The sequence below is a fragment of the Bos javanicus genome, chromosome 1 (assembly GCF_032452875.1).
Source record: "Bos javanicus breed banteng chromosome 1, ARS-OSU_banteng_1.0, whole genome shotgun sequence".
Taxonomy (NCBI): domain Eukaryota; kingdom Metazoa; phylum Chordata; class Mammalia; order Artiodactyla; family Bovidae; genus Bos; species Bos javanicus.
Genome location: NC_083868.1, coordinates 126470486 through 126488078, shown reverse-complemented (window position 1 = coordinate 126488078; position 17593 = coordinate 126470486). Strand labels below are relative to the sequence as shown.

General features: G+C 35.0%; 1 protein-coding gene across 5 annotated transcripts in view; it reads right to left on the bottom strand.

Annotated features, from left to right (window-relative positions):
* The window catches only part of XRN1 (5'-3' exoribonuclease 1), a 113033-nt gene that overhangs the window by 72108 nt on the left and 23332 nt on the right, over nt 1-17593 (bottom strand). For 4 of the 5 annotated variants that reach the window (XM_061419614.1, XM_061419637.1, XM_061419625.1 and 1 more), the window contains 6 exons: nt 17481-17547; nt 17168-17273; nt 11112-11201; nt 9126-9282; nt 7415-7534; nt 818-987 (listed from right to left, as the gene is read on the bottom strand). In XM_061419614.1, the coding sequence (XP_061275598.1) occupies nt 818-987; nt 7415-7534; nt 9126-9282; nt 11112-11201; nt 17168-17273; nt 17481-17547 (710 nt within the window). Of the gene's footprint in view, nt 1-817; nt 988-7414; nt 7535-9125; nt 9283-11111; nt 11202-16734; nt 17274-17480; nt 17548-17593 lie in introns of those variants that run through there. The other variant, XR_009736918.1, reaches the window with a different exon arrangement.

Here is a 17593-nt window from a genome sequence, read left to right as displayed (position 1 = left end):
AACCATGACTGTAACATACTGAGTGGAAATTTTCCCATTTATTTAAGAATACATATAATATATATATATGCATAAATATATATAATATATAAATTATACATGTATATATGATTTTTATACTAAAGGAATATATAACACATACTACAAATCTCTACATCTTCCATTTTCCAAAACCCAGAATGGAAAATAAACACTTTATAATGTCTATTTCATCTTTCCCTTTGCTTTAAGAAAAGGAAAAATTGTGATGGAGAGACATTTACTTTATCTGCAACTCAACTTCCATCTGGGTATTACTGCAGGGAAGATGAGAAAAGAGAAAAAACAAGGAAAACATTTTAATGAAGAAGAGAAAGAAGAAATGGACTGAAATGGATTTGAGGCAAGAAAAGAGAGGAGCTCTTTTATTTCCTGCTTTTCTTCTTTCCTGTTGGGTGGTTAGGGAATGTAAAAGGTAAAGTCATAGCATGTCAAACAATGCTGGGAGTAGACACTGGCAATGAAAATAAAAATTCACACATTTCTTGAGGAAGAGAAGAGATATACACCGTGGGATGCCAGGGGCAGTAAGTAGGGTGGGGAATAACTTTAATAGAAGAGAGAAACAGAGAAGCAGAATTGGACCAAAGCAGAGAACTACAGAACCAACTGAGACAGACAGAGAAAATTCCTTGGAAAGTTGGATGTAATTACCAGTTGCTTACATGTCATAAATTATCTGTTAATTCTCGAAACAGATATTTAAAAGCTTTGTAAAAGTTAATTTTATTATCTTATTTTTTGCACTCTCTGTTTTTGAAGAATTACCACACATTACCTTGCACAGCATCGCTCTACGGGAGGGAACTTTTCTGGCCATGGAGAGGGGTAGGTGAACTCTGTGTTGCTGTCAAACCAGCACATTAAGCACTCACTATGTTGATTTCTTTTTCTCTCTTCTTTTTTGAGGGAGTGGTTACATGTCTCCATGGCTTCTAACAACCGCTTCTGAATATAAGATTGAAGAGAGAGGTCATTAACATAAAAATTCTGTAATCCTAACACATAGAATGAATCTTTTCCCTAAAAAAACAAAATTACTATTTGTGTTCTTAAAAAGAAAAAATCTTAATAATAGAAATCTTTTCAATTTAATTATATGAAAAACTGATATACTATTCTTGTTTCTAAGGGCCCTAGAATATTTCTTGTCACTACAAATTCCTCTGAAAATATTACTCCAAGAACAGCCACTAAAGTGTGGATAAGAACAGCAGATAATCAAAATTTAAATATGAATTTATCACAATTCACTGCTCCTTAATCTCTCACATTGCAAATGTGCATTAATATATAAATATTCAAATTTATGATTATCTTTTATATTTAATGCAATTCAAATGAAAATCACAATGGTTTAAAATATATTTTTCAAAGGAAAAATGATGTTAGTGTTCATACTGGAATAATAAAGGCTGAACTAAAAAGTTATCAAGAACTTGTCTTACAAGATCCTATCTTTTTATAAAATCACCTATAAGCAAAACACTTAAGTACTGACACCACAAAAGACCCACAGAGAAGAAAAAGATAAATAGTTAAAAAACAAATTCAAATATATGTCAAACATAGTATTCCAGACACTTAAAATAATGTTTTGTCCATATGTGCTTTGTCCAAGAAAGCACATATATATTTCAATATTATACTATATATAAAATAAGTAGTAATAAGACAACAAAGTATTATAAGAAAATCTAGGAAAGTATTGATAATTACTTATCAATTATAAGTAGTGATTATTATCAATTATAAGTAGTATATCAAGTAGTGAAAAATTCTCAAGTAAGGCAGAAAAAAGCCTAGCCACTTTAAGGAAAAAGACATTTTTAATAAAAGAAAATGTATGTGATAGAAGAGGTCATGAACAAATCAACAGGCAAATGCCACACTGGGAAAAAATATTCCTAGCATACAAACAGTTGCTCAAAATCAAAAAAAGAAAATGAGGGAAAGGATATAAACAATTTATAAAAGGGAAAATGCAAAAGACAAACACATATAAAAATATATCAAGTTAGGGAGCAGGTAAAAATAACTTGAATAATAATAAAATGGCATTCTTTATCATCAGTAGACTGGACAAAATTAAACAACAACATTCAGGACTAGAAAAGCAGAGAAGTAGGTACTCTCAAGTATTGATGGTGTGAATTAGACCAGTCTTTTTGAAAAAGAATTAATTAAAACAAAAACCATACACTCCCATTAATCAAGCATTTGTGCTTTGGGGATTCTACCTTATAAAAATAAAACTACCAATACATAAGAATATATTAACAAACAAAAAGAATACATAAATGCATAAGTACTTTTATCATAGCATTGTGTACAATAGCAAAAACATGAAGAATTGTAAGAATTTGTAAAATTAGTATGGTGTGTTCCCATGTACTTTTCACCCAATGATAACATCTTACATATAACCACAGTACATTATCAAAACTAGGAAACTGACACTAGTACACCATGACTACAGACTTACTCAGATTTCAGTGTGCTTAGTCGTTCAGTTGTGTCTGACTCTTAGGGAGCCTATGGACTGTAGCCTGCCAGGTTCCTCTGTCCATGGGGATTCTTCAGTCAAGAATACTGGAGTGGGTTGCTATGCCCTCCACCAGGGGATCTTCCCAACCCAGGGATCGAACCCAGGACACCTGCATTGCAGGTGGATTCTTTACTGTCTGAGCCACCAGGGAAGCTTCAGATTTCACTAGTTTTTATATGTAAATACCAAATAGGAAAAGCAGTATGTCAAGGCTGTATATTGTCACCCTGCTTAGTTAACTTATATGCAGAGTACATCATGAGAAACGCTGGGCTGAAAGAAGCACAAGCTGGAAATCAAGATTGCCGGGAGAAATATCAATAACCTCAGATATGTAGATGACACCACCCTTAGGGCAGAAAGTGAAGAGGAACTAAAGAGCCTCTTGATGAAAGTAAAAGAGGAGAGTGAAAAAGTTGGCTTAAAGCTCAACATTCAGAAAACGAAGATCATGGCATCTGGTCCCATCACTTCATGGGAAATAGATGGGCAAACAGTGGAAACAGTATCAGACTTTATTTTTTTGGGCTCCAAAATCACTACAGATGGTGACTGCAGCCATGAAATTAAAAGACACTTACTCCTTGGAAGGAAAGTTATGACCAACCTAGATAGCATATTGAAAAGCAAAGACATTACTTTGCCAACAAAGGTCCGTCTAGTCAAGGCTATGGTTTTTCCAGTGGTCATGTATGGATGTGAGAGTTGGACTGTGAAGAAAGCTGAGTGCCGAAGAATTGATGCTTTTGCACTGTGGTGTTGGAGAAGATTCTTGAGAATCCCTTGGACTGCAAGGAGGTCCAACCAGTCCATTCTAAAGGAGATCAGCCCTGGGATTTCTTTGGAAGGAATGATGCTAAAGCTGAAACTCCAGTCCTTTGGCCACCTCATGCGAAGAGTTGACTCACTGGAAAAGACTCTGATGCTGGGAGGAATTGGGGGCAGGAGGAAAAGGGGACGACAGAGGATGAGATGGCTGGATGGCATCACCGACTCAATGGATGCGAGTTTGAGTGAACTCTGGGAGATGGTGATGGACAGGCAGGCCTGGCATACTGCGATTCATGGGGTTGCAAAGAGTCGGACACGACTGAGCGACTGAACTGAACTGAACTGTGTATGTACAACAGTATGGAATTCTTATCATACGTGCAGATTCATGTGTGTGAGCTCAGTTGCTGAGTGGTGTCCGACTCTTTGCAACCCCTATGGACTGTAGCCTGCTAGGGTCCTTGTCCACAGGGTATTCTTTAGGCAAGAATAATGGAGTGGGTTGCCATGCCCTCCTCCAGGGGATCTTTTCAACTCAGGGATCGAACCCAGGTTTCCTGCATTGCAGGCGGATTCTTTACCATCTGAGCCACTACGGAAACTTCATGTAACCACCCCTAAGACTGGAATACAGGACTGTCACATCATTGCAAAGAAACTCCTTCACATTATCCCTTTATAGTCATACCCTATCCCCCAATGACCTGTTTTATGATAATTTCATCACTTCAAATATATTACATAAATGGAACCATATAAAACCTTCTAAGATTGACTTTTTCAGTCAAATGAACTTTTTCCCATCCTTTGTTTATATAAATAGTTCTTTTTATTGCTGAGTAGTATTCCATTATATGAATGTACTACAGGTTTTTTTTAATCCATTCACTCATTGAAAGATATCTGAATTTTTTTCCAGTTTGGAGTTATCACAAATAACTTGCTCTGGACAATAATATACAGGTTTTTGCCCACATTTATAGCCAGCTGTTTCAGTACCAATTGTTAAAAAGCTTTTCTTTACCTATTGAATAGCTCTGATGTCTTAATTGAAAATTTAACTGGACAAGTAGAGATCTAGGTTGTTTGGCCTCTATTCTGTTTCACTGATCTATGTCTATTATGATGTAGGAAACATACTGCCTTGATTACTTTAGCCTAATGATAAATCATGAAATCAGATAATGAAAATCTTTCAGTTTTGTTCTTCTTACAGATTGTTTTGGCTACTCTGCTGCTGCTATGTCGCTTCAGTCATGTCCGACTCTGTGCGACCCCAGAGACGTCTGGCAGCCCACCAGGCTCCCCTGTCCCTGGGATTCTCCAGGCAAGAACACTGGAGTGGGTTGCCATTTCCTTCTCCAGTACATGAAAGTGAAAAGTGAAAGTGAAGTCGCTCAGTCGTGTCTGACTCTCAGCGACCCCATGGACTGCAGCCTACCAGGCTCCTCCATCCATGGGATTTTCCAGGCAAGAGTACTGGAGTGGGGTGCCATTGCCTTTTCCGTTGGCTACTCTAGATACTTTGTAATTTCATTCAAACTTTAAAACTGGATTTTTGATAATCTATACAAACATTTGCTGCATTTTTGCTGAGATTATGTTGAGCCCAAAGATCAATATGCGAAGAGGTTATTTCTTATCAATATCAAATCTTCTATTCCTTGAACATGGTATATTCTTCCATTTATTCACGTCTCCATATCGCAACACTATTTGTAGTTTTCACTGTGCATGCTGTTAAATTTATAAATGTGTATTTTATATTTCTTTTGCTACTGAAAGTAAAAGTCTTTTTATTTAAAAAATTTATATTTTCCAATTTTTTGTTGTTAGTATATATAAAAACAATTGAATTCTGTATAGATTTTATATTTTGTGACCTTGCTAAATTTACTTATTGTTAACAGTATCTTTTTGAAGATTCCTTAGAATTTTCTGTTTTTGTGGCAATGTTATGTGCATATAAAAACAATTTTTCTTCTTCCTTTCTAATCTACATGCCTTTATTTCTTTCCCTTGACTTAATACAGTGGATTCCTAGTACAGTATTAGAGAGAACTGATTAGACTAAACATCCTTGTCTTAAACTTGATTTTATGAAGAAAACGTTCAAAATTTTACTATTAAGTATACTGTTAACAGTGCATACGTGTGTGCTAAATCACTTCAGTTGTGTCAGACTCTTTGTGACCCTATGGACTGTAGTCCATCAGGTTCCTCTCTCCATGGGTTTTTTAAACATGCACTTTATTTGGTTTTGACTTCCCTGGTGGGTCAGACAGTAGTAAAAGCGTCTGCCTACAATGAGGGAGACCAGGGTTTGATCCCTGGGTCTCGAAGATTTCCTGGGAAAGGAAATACTCTTGCCTGGAAAATCCCATGGACGGAGGAGCCTGGTAGGCTACAGTCCATGGGGTCGCAAAGAGTTGGACACGACTGAGCAACTTCACATATTTGGTTGAGGAAGTTCCCTCTTATTTCTAGTAGTTAAGCATTTCTATCAAAATTGGATGTTGAATACTCAAACATGGTAAATCACATTGAAAACCAATTTTATATTTCTAAAATAAATCTCATTTGGTTATGAGTATTATCCTTCTATATTATTGATCCCATCTGGCTTGACTGTGTTAAAAGTTTTCCATCTACTTTAGGAGGAATATTATCAAGTAATTTTCTTTTCTTATAGTATCATTGACTATTATGCTGGCTTAATATAATATATTGGGAAGTGATTATTCCTCTTCTATGTTCTCAAAGTTTGTATAAAATTTGTATTATTTCTTTCATGAATGCTTACTAGAATTCACAAATCAAGACATCTGAGCCTAGAATTTTTCTCTGAGACGATTTTAAATTATGAACTAAAATGTCTTTAAAAGATATAGGATTACTTAGATTTTTATGTTTTTTTTCCTGTCAGTTTTTCTGAATCATGTTTAAGGACCTGTGTTCATTTCATTTAGGCTGTTAAATTTGTTGGCATAAAATTGCTTACAATATGCCTTATCAATTTTAAAAATAACTATAGGATTTATAGGACACCTCTCTTTCACTCTAAATTTATGTGTTCTCCCCTGGTGCTCTAGTTTTTTTAAGCCTTTTTTGATCTGTCTTCCTAGGATTTATCAATTTCATTAATCTTTCAAGAGGATCAACTTTTGGTTTCATTGATTTTTCTCTATTGTTTGTTCCTTTTCCATGGATTTCTGCTCCTGTCTTTTTGTTCTCTTCATTCTGCTTAGTTTAGATTTAAATTGCTCTTGTTTTTCTAGCTTCTTATGGTAGGAAGTTTAATTTACTTCAAAATATTTTCTTGTTTAGTATAAGCACCTAGAGCCTTAAGTTTCTCTTTTAGGTCTTGCTTTAATTTTATCACACAGATTATGATATGTGTTCTCATTATCATTCAGATAAAACATTTCAAATATTCCTTTAAATTTCTTTAATATATAGATTATTTAGAAGTGTGTTATTTAATTTCAAAATTTTTATAAATTTTCGGAGATCTGTTGCTGATTTTTAACTTAATTCTATGTGGTCAGAGAACATTCACATTATGATTTCACCCTTTTAAATTTATTCAGACATTTTTATGCCTTACCAAATAATCTTGGTGAACAGTCTTTCACTTAAAAATGTGTATTCCTTAGTTGTACTACACTGTACTACTACTGTACTACTACTACTGTATTCCTTAGTTGTACTACACTGTACTACTACTGTACTACTGTACTACTACTACTACTGTACTACACTGTAGTACTATACTGTACTACAAATATTAATGAGGTTAAGTAGGTTTATAGTGTTATTTAAGTCTTTGATCTTTGGTAATACTCTCTGTTCTGAAGCCTACTTGGTCTAATATTAGTAAAGCAATGCCAGCTTCCTTATAATTAGCATACACAGAAGTTTTGATGCACAGAACAAAGATGAGAGTAGTTAAAACTCATTAACACAAATGGTGATTAAAATCCATTGCTCATTCATTTATGTGAAGTAATCTCTAATTAAAATACAAGTGTATATATAACCATTTCATGCACTGACCTCATCAATAAAAGGTATTAGTACCACAGCTTCCCATTCCTGTTGTTTCCCATTTAGGTCAGTTTTAAAATCAGGTGGATAATATTCTATAATTGGCGAATCGTCACTGGTCATCAAATGCTGTGAAAACATAAAACAGTATAATAGAAATGTAAGAACTAATATCAATGTAACTTTTTGTTAATATATTTATAATATTTACCTATTACAATTTAAAATTTCTAAGCAAAGCAAAAGTAAATTTTCACATCTTAGGTATGTTACAGTATACTTATTATATTTTGATTTTCAAATATGAGACTTTTAATTTCACTGCCACTCATCACTTTCTCATTCCACTAAGCTAATTATATAGCCAAACTATCCTTACTCTGAATTTTATTATTTCTGTCTTCTATAGTCTTTTCACTCTACAAGGCTCATCTAAATTCTGTTTTTCCATTCAGATTTCAGTTCATTTCACACACTCCATTTTTAATCTTAGACAATTTATTTTCATGTCATAATCAAAGAGTCAGACACGACTGAGCGACTGAACTGAACATAATCAACTGATTTTATTAAGTTATATAACTGTCATCTAAGATAATTTAAAAAGAAAAAAAAAATCCTAAAATACAAGAATCTCTTTACCACCAACAGCAAAGATAGAAAGCCCAATAAGACATGTTTTTAGTTAGAGATTTTATAACAGAAGTAGATAAACCTAAAGATATCCTCTAGGAAATGAATATAGAAGATCATGACATAAAAAATTTTAAAGAAATAAAAGCATATTTCTCAGGGTAATATTCAAAATAAAATAATCAGTTGTCATGGGTACAGAAGAATCAAAACTTATGTGGCTACAAAAACCTGCATGGCTATATTAATCCAGAGTGGTTGAGTATCAATTCTTAATGTATTGAAGGTAGGAAAAAAAGCATCAAAGAAACTAAAGGAAGGAAGGCCATGGGCCAGGATCAAGGCCCATGAAGGCCCATGAAGTTAAGTTTCAGAAAGATTTAGAAGGAAGCTGGATACTGTTCAAGCAGTGAAGGTATGTGATATCTATACATTTATGTGTGTCTATTTCAATTCCTGGCACAGACCACAGAATTAGAAGAATCGACTGATGCTCTAGAAGAACTAAACTGAAGTTTACCCTCAAAATCAGTTTAGTAGGCTTAGTGTAATTTTGGTGACCCAATCACCCCTGAAACAGCTTTCTCCTGGTATATGAAGTATGTTAATCAGAGAGAAGTTTTTTATTCCATAATTTGATAAATGAAATTCTTAAAATCCAAATATAAATGGAAGTAGCATTTTGTTGAGATAAACAACTTATTAGAATCATCCATATTCTATTAGGTAGAGGGTAAAAGAGAACAGAAACAAAATCTGTAATATCTGGACAGAGCAGATGGCTTTAGATTTTGCCAAGCTCTATTTACTTTCATCAGTGCAGAGACAAACTGGAGATGCGCTTAAAGATACTGAAAACAAAGAAGCTATGCTTTGAATGGTTTATGAAATGTGTTTGCATTTTTAAAACAAGTTAATTTTAAATCAAGGAATTACTTTTCAAGGGACTTGTTTAAAGAATACTATATTTGAAACTGAAAATAAATATATTTAGCTATTAAAGAAATTTGGTATGATATTTCTAGGTTTGGAGGAGGAACTCCTAAATATTAAAAAGAACACAAATATATTTAATTCTAAAACCCACCTGGTAGCATGCAGGAAGTAAATTTTTGCTAGCTGCTGGAAGTACAGCAAGAAGCTGTTCAAATGGCTTAAAAGGTTTTCCCAGTTCAAAATGGATTTTGAGTGTACTGATGTTGCGGATATCAGACAGGAAAGGTGCATAATGGTACGGATAAAACCTGTAAGACAAAACTGAGCTTTAAACAATTGACAAACTTTATGAAACAGATCAATAGTTAGTATATACTTCTCAATATTCTATTCTAACAGCTGTGCCTCTGTGCGTTATGTTCAGTCGTGTCCACACACAGCAATAATTCTAAAGAAAAAATCACTCACAATTATGCCACATGAATAGAAGAGATCAGCAATGTTGGAAAATGTAGATTATTTGGTGACAACAAGTATTTTATTTCCTTAATTTTTAAAGTGGTTTATATTTCAAAAACTTAGATGTATGTAATTGAAGGGTATATATATTAATAACACATTTAAAATATAATTTATTATTTATATAAATAATACAATGACTCCAGTTTCAGAAGTATTGAGTGTGAATCTTCCAAACAATAGATCCTCAGAATGAACTAATGAGGCAGTCAGAAGACATTCAGTTACTTCATGTGGGCCTGAGCTTCTCTCATGAAGACACAGGGAAGTCTGAGCTCATATGGTTGTTACTAGTCAGCTCTAAGAATCATCAACTTTGAATTAGTATGTATATATATATATTGTGTTTGTGATAAGGATTAAACCATTTGTCAATCACGCACACTATTTGTTTTTAAAATCTTCCCATATTTAACATGAAGAAATATTTTTAGAAATTTCAAAATTTTTTTAAAAATTAAAAAAATTTCAATGTTCTTAATGTCTGACTAAAAATACCAAAATAAAAGCCAACAAAATATTTTTATATTCCACAATTATGGCATACTTCAAAAGAATGGGAAAGTTTAGGAGGCAGAATGGCATGTGGAACAATGGAAAATGTATAGACTTCGGAAATCAGATAGGCGTGTACTTGAATATTGGTGTGTGATACTGGAAAGGCTATTTAACCTCTCTGAGCCTCATCTGTCAAAAGCAGAAAACAATATTTACTTTAAACAGCTCTGAGGCCTATATGAGCACATGCTTTACAAGTGCTTGGCCTCAATGCCTGGTAATAGAATAGGTATAACTTACACTCACCTTCTTAAAAAATGGCAAATCAGGGATTATTTTGTCACTACAGTGTTCTTTAGAGATGCCCTGAGAATCTTGTTAGTTATTGCAGATATTTTTTAAAAGGCTATTAGTAAGTGAGATTCTATTAATAATTAATGCCACATTATTGTGCACTGGTATGTTTTGCTGCTGGTGCTTTAACACAGAGCCTACAAGGTGCTCTGAAAACAAACAAAACAAGCAATCTCATCACTTAAAAGTGTCTATTTTTCCCTGTATCTATTTTTTACTTGTTTTCTATTTCAGTGGATGGTTTGGAAATGTAGATGGAACTTGCTGGAATAAAAAACATGAGATAAATAGAGAATTATTACTATTCCAGGAGAAGTAAATTCTTTTCTCCTTTCTTCATTACCCTTCCCAGTTTAACATTCATATAATCCATTCTTCATTACTCCTAACAGAAAAAATTTTCAAACACATAAAGATGTAGAGAAGAATAAACAATCCCACTTAACCATCACTCAGACCCAGTAATTGTCAAGACTTTGTGACACTTCATTCATTATGATAGAAAATTTTAAATCCTTAGATTAACAGAGAGCTTTTTATTATGGGCCATCTACTACAGCTAGGAGTATCTTTGTTATAAAAGGATCTTTTAAAAATATTACAATACTAAAAAAGATTCTTTTCACTTAAACTTGGCTGTATGTATTTTTTAAAAAATACTATTAATATCACAAATAAAAGTAAAAAGAAGAGATTATCAAATGAGCTTATAGTAGAATGAGCCATTATAAAATATAAAACTTTATTTTTGTTTTTATTCCCTCACCAGCTCCAGGACTGAACTCCATGATAGTAATAGTGCAAAATCCACTGTATTGCCTGAACATAACATGCAGCTTGATCAGCCAGAAAGTCACTGAAAATAGAAAAGAATATTTTCATTATAACATTATTTTCTGAAGACAGGCCATTGTGTTTAAAACATGGTATCTCCTAATATCACATTCTGTCTCACATGATTTAATCAATGAATAAGCCAAAAACTGCAATCAGAAAAAACTCTAAAGTATTATTAAAAAAAATTCTATCATGCCACATTAAAAATTTGCCTTATAGTTTTCCTAAACCAACTATCAGAATACTTAAACCTGCTGTACATACTTATTCAGTCAATGTACTATATCTTTGGTATCAAGTTTGAGGGTTTAATGAAGCTTTCTAAACAATGGCACTACCACTTTCTTACATATTCAGAGTGTGATAGAAGACAAAGATGGAAATCTTATTTGGGAGGATGCCTGAGTGAATCACAGAAGGAAATCAGGAAGATCTTAAAATCTGGTTATAGCAGCTAGAACATATTTTGAAAAGTGTTATATCCACTGAACAATATTCCCTTTTATGTCATTTTCTCAAAAAAACTAATATTTAAGGTAAAATAATCACACACACACACAGCAAAAAAAGAGCACCCTGGGGACTTCCCTGGTGGTACAGTGGCTGGGAGTCTGCCTGCCAACTAAGGGCACAAGAGATTGATACCTGGTCTGGGAAGATCAAGGCTATGGTTTTTCCAGTGGTCATGTATGGTTGTGAGAGTTGGACTATAAAGAAAGCTGAGCACTGAAGAATTGATGCTTTTGAACTGTGGTGTTGGAGAAGACTCTTGAGAGTCCCTTGGACTGCAAGAAGATCTAACCAGTCCATCCTAAAGGAAATCAGTCCTGGGTGTTCATTGGAAGGACTGATGTTGAAGCTGAAACTCCAATACTTTGGCCACCTGATGCGAAGAGCTAACTCATTGGAAAAGACCCTGATGCTGGGAAAGATTGAGGGCAGGAGGAGAAGGGGACGACAGAGGATGAAATGGCTGGATGGCATCACCGACTCAATGGACATGAGTTTGGGTAGGCTCCAGGAGTTGGTGATGGACAGGGAAGCCTGGTGTACTGCAGTTCATGGGGTCACAAAGAGTCGGACACAACTGAGCGACTGAACTGAACTGAACTTGGAAGATCCCACAGGCTGGAGAGCAACTAAGCCTGTAAGCCACAATTGCAGAAGCCTGCAAGCCGGAAAGCCTGTGCTCCACAAGAGAAGCCTGTGTACTGCGACAAAGAGTAGCCCCCGCTTGCTGCAACTAGAGAAAGCTCGGGAGCAGCAACAAAGACTCAGAGCAAACAAAAATAAAATTAATTAAAAAAAGAGGACCCTAGGTAAACCCCAAAGTGGCTATAAAACTTGTTAGTGTTTGTTACCAAAATTCAGGTAGAGATTTACCATCTGAGCCAACAGGGAAGCCCTCAGGTGGATACTTCTAAGTGAAATTGTAGATTACATATTTCTGAAAGTTATATTTTTTAAAATGAATGACTCTTATTATAAAAGAAATGTTTCATTATTGAAAATTTAGATAATGATGAAAAGCATTTTTATTACCTTATAGCAATCACTATGACATTTTGGTTTTTTTTTTTTCAGTCTTTTTATCCCCAAGTTTTTCCTTTTTAAATATTAATGAGAGTATACTGTGTATATGAATTTGTATCCTCTTTTAAAATTTGTATTTAATAATATACTGAAAGTATCTTTCTAAATTTTTATGAACTTTTCATAACTACCAGTTTAACAGTTCTATTATTCCAGAAGCACTAGAGATGGCAGAGATAGTGACTGTAATGAGGAGGAAGTGGAGACAATTATGATGAACCTTCTCACTGGACACATACATTGTTTCTAACTTTTTACTATTTAAAAAAATTTTGTAGTAACTTCCTTGTGTATAAAGATCATCTGTGTCTAGTCTATATTTTTATGATAGATTAATAATTAGAATTATTGGGTCAAAGGCTTTTAGATACATACTTTCAAAAATATTTAAAAAAAATAATTTCTATTTATTTTTGGCTGTGCTGGATCTACACTGCTGTGCAGGCTTTTCTCTAGATGCAGTGTGTGGGCTTCTTATCGCACTGGCTTCTCTTCCTACAGAGAATGGCTCAGTAGTTGTGGCAACTGGGCTCTAGAGGACAGGCCCAAGAGCTGTGGTGCAAGGACTTAGTTGCTCTGCAGCATGTGGGAACTCCCCAGATCAGGGATTAGACTCGCGTCCCATGCATTGGCAGGTGGATTCTTTACCACTGAGCCACCAGCAAAGCCCTCCAAAATAATTTTGCCTACTTATATTTCCATCAGTAATTAAAGGAAGAAATCTACCACCACTCCCGGACCAACACTGAATATAACAACTTAAAAAGATTTGCTTATTTGCTAGGCAAACAAACTGTATCTCATTTTCATAACCTCATATTTTAATATATAAAAAGAAAAGGAAATAAAACAGAAGAGTAGTCCCCTAGCAAATCAAGCATTTAATTGCAGCTACTATACTTCTCTATAACATAATCAAGCAAATATAAGAACTAAGGAATAAAGAATTAAGTGCATAACTATTATAAATATTTTATTTCTAAGTCTCAAAAGTCCTACTTGCTAATGATATCTGCCAAAACTTCACATGACCTGATGAATTGTACTACAATTTCTTTATCTCTAGCTACCAGAGATAAGTGTGAATACAGGCCTTACACAAAGGCTATGTCTAGACTAGAAAACAGTCTGAGTAAATGGAGCAACATGGAAATCTTGGGTCTTTCCTTGGGCAGTCTCTAGGAAAGATTCTCAGTATTTCATTTTTTTAAAAGTAAAAATAATAGTACAGAAAATATCTAAGTATAGTACATATAATAAGGGTACAAAGAATTTTATGAAACTTTTATCTCACTGACAGAAAAACAGCCTCATCTGATGGTTAAGGACGGGCTTCGGAGCCAGATTGCCTGTTACTTATATTCTGGCTTTGCCACTCATTACCTATGTATGTCACATAGAGCAAATCACTTAAATCTCTCTATTCCTTAACTTCCTCTATTTTAAAATAATAATAATTCTACTTATCTTAAAAAACTGTTGTGAGAATTACAACAACTTAACATTTTCACATTATGTACATATATTTATATATGTTTATATTTTTAAATTATAAATGAGTTATTTTTTAAATGTTTAGCATAGTACCTGGCACTAGACCAGATGGTCAATATCGAGATCAGATTGATAATGTTCTTTGCAGCCAAAGATAGAGCAGCTTTATACACAGTAAGCAAAAACAAAACCTGGAGCTGACTGTGGCTCAGATCATGAGCTCCTGACTGCAAAACTCAGGCTTAAACTGAAGAAAGTAGGGAAAACTACTGGGCCATTCAGGTACGACCTAAATCAAATCCCTTATGAGTATATGGTGGAGGTGACAAATAGATTCAAGGGATTACATCTGATAGAGTGCCTGAAGAACTATGGACAGAGGTTTATAACACTGTACAGGAGGCAGTGAATGAAAGCATCCCAAAGAAAAAGAAATGTAAAAAGGCAAAGTGGTTGGTTGAGGAGGCTTTACAAATAACTGAGGAAAGAAGAAAAGCCAAAGGCGAGAGAGAATGGAAGACATACCCAACTGAATGCAGAGTTCCAGAGAACAGCAAGTAGAGATAAGTAAATGAACAATGCATAGAAATAGAGGAAAACAACAGAATGGGAAGGATGACATATATTCAAGAAAACTGGAGATACCAAGGGAACATTTTATGCAAAGACGGGGAAGATACAGAACAGAAATGGTAAGGTCCTAATAGAAGTAGAAGAGATTAAGAGATGGCAAGAATACACAGAGGAACTACACAGAAAAGGTCTTAATAACCCTGATAACCATGTTTGTGTAGTCACTCAACTAGAGGCAGCCATCCTGCAGTGTGAAGTCAAGTGGGCCTTAAGAAGCACTACTACAAACAATGCTAGTGGAGGTGATGGAATTCCAGCTGAGCTATTTCAAATCCTCAAAGACGATGCTGTGAAAGTACTGCACTCAGCATGTCAACAAATTAGGAAAACTCAGCAGTGGCCACAGGATTGGAAAATGTCAGTTTTCATTCCAATCCCAAGGAAGAGCAATGCCAAAGAATGCTCTAATGACCAGATAATTGTGCTCATTTCACATGCTAGCAAGGTTATGCTCAAAATTCTTGAAGCGAGGCTTTAGTATACATGAACCAAGAACATCTAGATGTACAAGTTGGGTTTCAAAGATGCAGGGGAACCAGAGGTCAAATTGTCAACATTTGTTGGATCATGGAGAAAACAAAGGAATTCCAGGAAAACATCTACTTCTGCTTCATTGACTATGTGAAAGTCTTTGATTGTGTGGATCACAACAAGCTGTGGAAAATTCTTAAAGAGATGGGAGTACCAGACCACCTTACCTGTTTCCTGAGAAACCTGTATGCAGGTCAAGAATCAACAATTAGAACTGGACATGGAACAACGGACTGGTTCAAAATTGGGAAAGGAGTATGATAAGGCTGTATATTGTCATCCTGCTTATTTATCTTACATGCAGAGTACATCATGTGAAATGCCAGGCTGGATGAATCACAAGCTGGAATCAAGATGGCCAGGAGAAATATCAGCAGCCTCAAATATGCAGATGACACCACCCTATGGCAGAGAGCGAAGAGGAACTAAAGAGCCTTCTGAGGAGATGAAAGAGGAGAGTAAAGCGCTGGCTTAAAACTCAACATTCAAAAAACTAAGATCATGGCATCCGGTCCCATTACTTCAAGGCAAATAAGGGGAAAAAATGGAAGCAGTGACAGATTTTATCTTCTCGGGCTTCAAGATCACTGCAGACAGTGACTGTAGATATGAAATTAAAAGATGCTTGCTCCTTGGAAGAAAAGCTATGCAAACCTAGACAAACCTAGAAAGCAGAGACATCACTTTGCCAATAAAAGTTCATACAGTCAAAGCTATGGCTTTCCAGTAGTCATGTATGGATGTGAGATTTGGACCATGAAGATGGCTGAGCGCCAAAGAACTGATGCTTTCTAACTGTGGTGTTGGAGAAGACTCTTGAGAGTCCCTTGGACTGCAAGGAGATCAAACCAGTCAATCCTAAAGGAAATCAGTCCTGAATATTCACTGGAAGGACCGATGCAGAAGCTGAAGCTCCAATACTGTGGCCATCTGATGCAAAGAGCTGACTCACTGGAAAAGACCCTGATGCTGGTAAAGACTGAAGGCACAAGAAGAAGGGGACGACAAGAGTTTGAGATGGTTGGATGGCATCACTGATTCAATGGACATGAGTTTGAGCAAGCTCTGGGAGTTGGTGATGGACAGGGAAGCCTGGTGTCCTGCAGTCCATGGGGTTGCAAAGAGTTGGACACAACTGAGTGGCTGAACTTTAGAGGGCTGTAGTTCAGAAATGTGAGCCACCATTCTAGAGGTCAAGTTGTTAGGGAACTTTTATACTAGTTCTTAACCTGAGGCTGAGCCAGGTAGCCTTTGAGATAAGTGTGATGTGAGCTTCAGAAGAAATGAAGAAAAACACTAACCATTTTCTATCTGGCCATTTTTATCATAGGCATACAGTTGAGACTTGAACAACGCAGAAGTTAGAGATGCCAACCCTCTTGCAGGAGAAAATCCACTCATAACTTTAGTTAGCTCTCTGTATCTGCAGTTCCACATCTATGGATTCAACCAAATGGGAAACATGTAGTACTGTATTAAGTCTTCAGTAAAAACAATCCACATGTGAATGGACCTATGCAGATCAAGCCCATGTTGTTCAAGGGTATACTGCATAATACATGCCAATGAATATTATCTTCTCCAAAACCACAGTAGTTGAAAGGTCTACAATAATTTGTGAAACAAAAAATCCTTTCTTCCCATTACCATAATCATCAAAATTATGCTGTTTTCTATAGAACTGCAAAGTCTACTTTTTCCTACTTTAAAGTAAAAGCAATGGCAATAACATACTCAGAAACTACGTCAACTCCCATCTTTGTCATGTAATATGTTCTTTTATATTGCCTAAACTCGGTTTCAAATAGGTCATCATCTTCCATCTCTTCTTCTACATTGTCTGGAAAAAAGATAAACAGACAGTGACTGACAATTATGAATATTCCATTTTTCTATTTAATGCTTTGATAAATATGTCAAAGTAGATGTTTATAAACTATCACAGAAATCTGTTTCATCCAATATTACTGAATTAGTCCTAATAATGGAATATAATAACTATTCTGTCAAAAAAAATAACATATATTAAAATACAGTTTGTACTCACCCTTAGAAGTTACCACTTCTTCTCCATTTTTGTCTAAAGCAGCCCAACATATGGAATTTTCCTGGCCCTATTAAAAATTATAAATCAATATAAAAGCAAGATATACTTCAAGA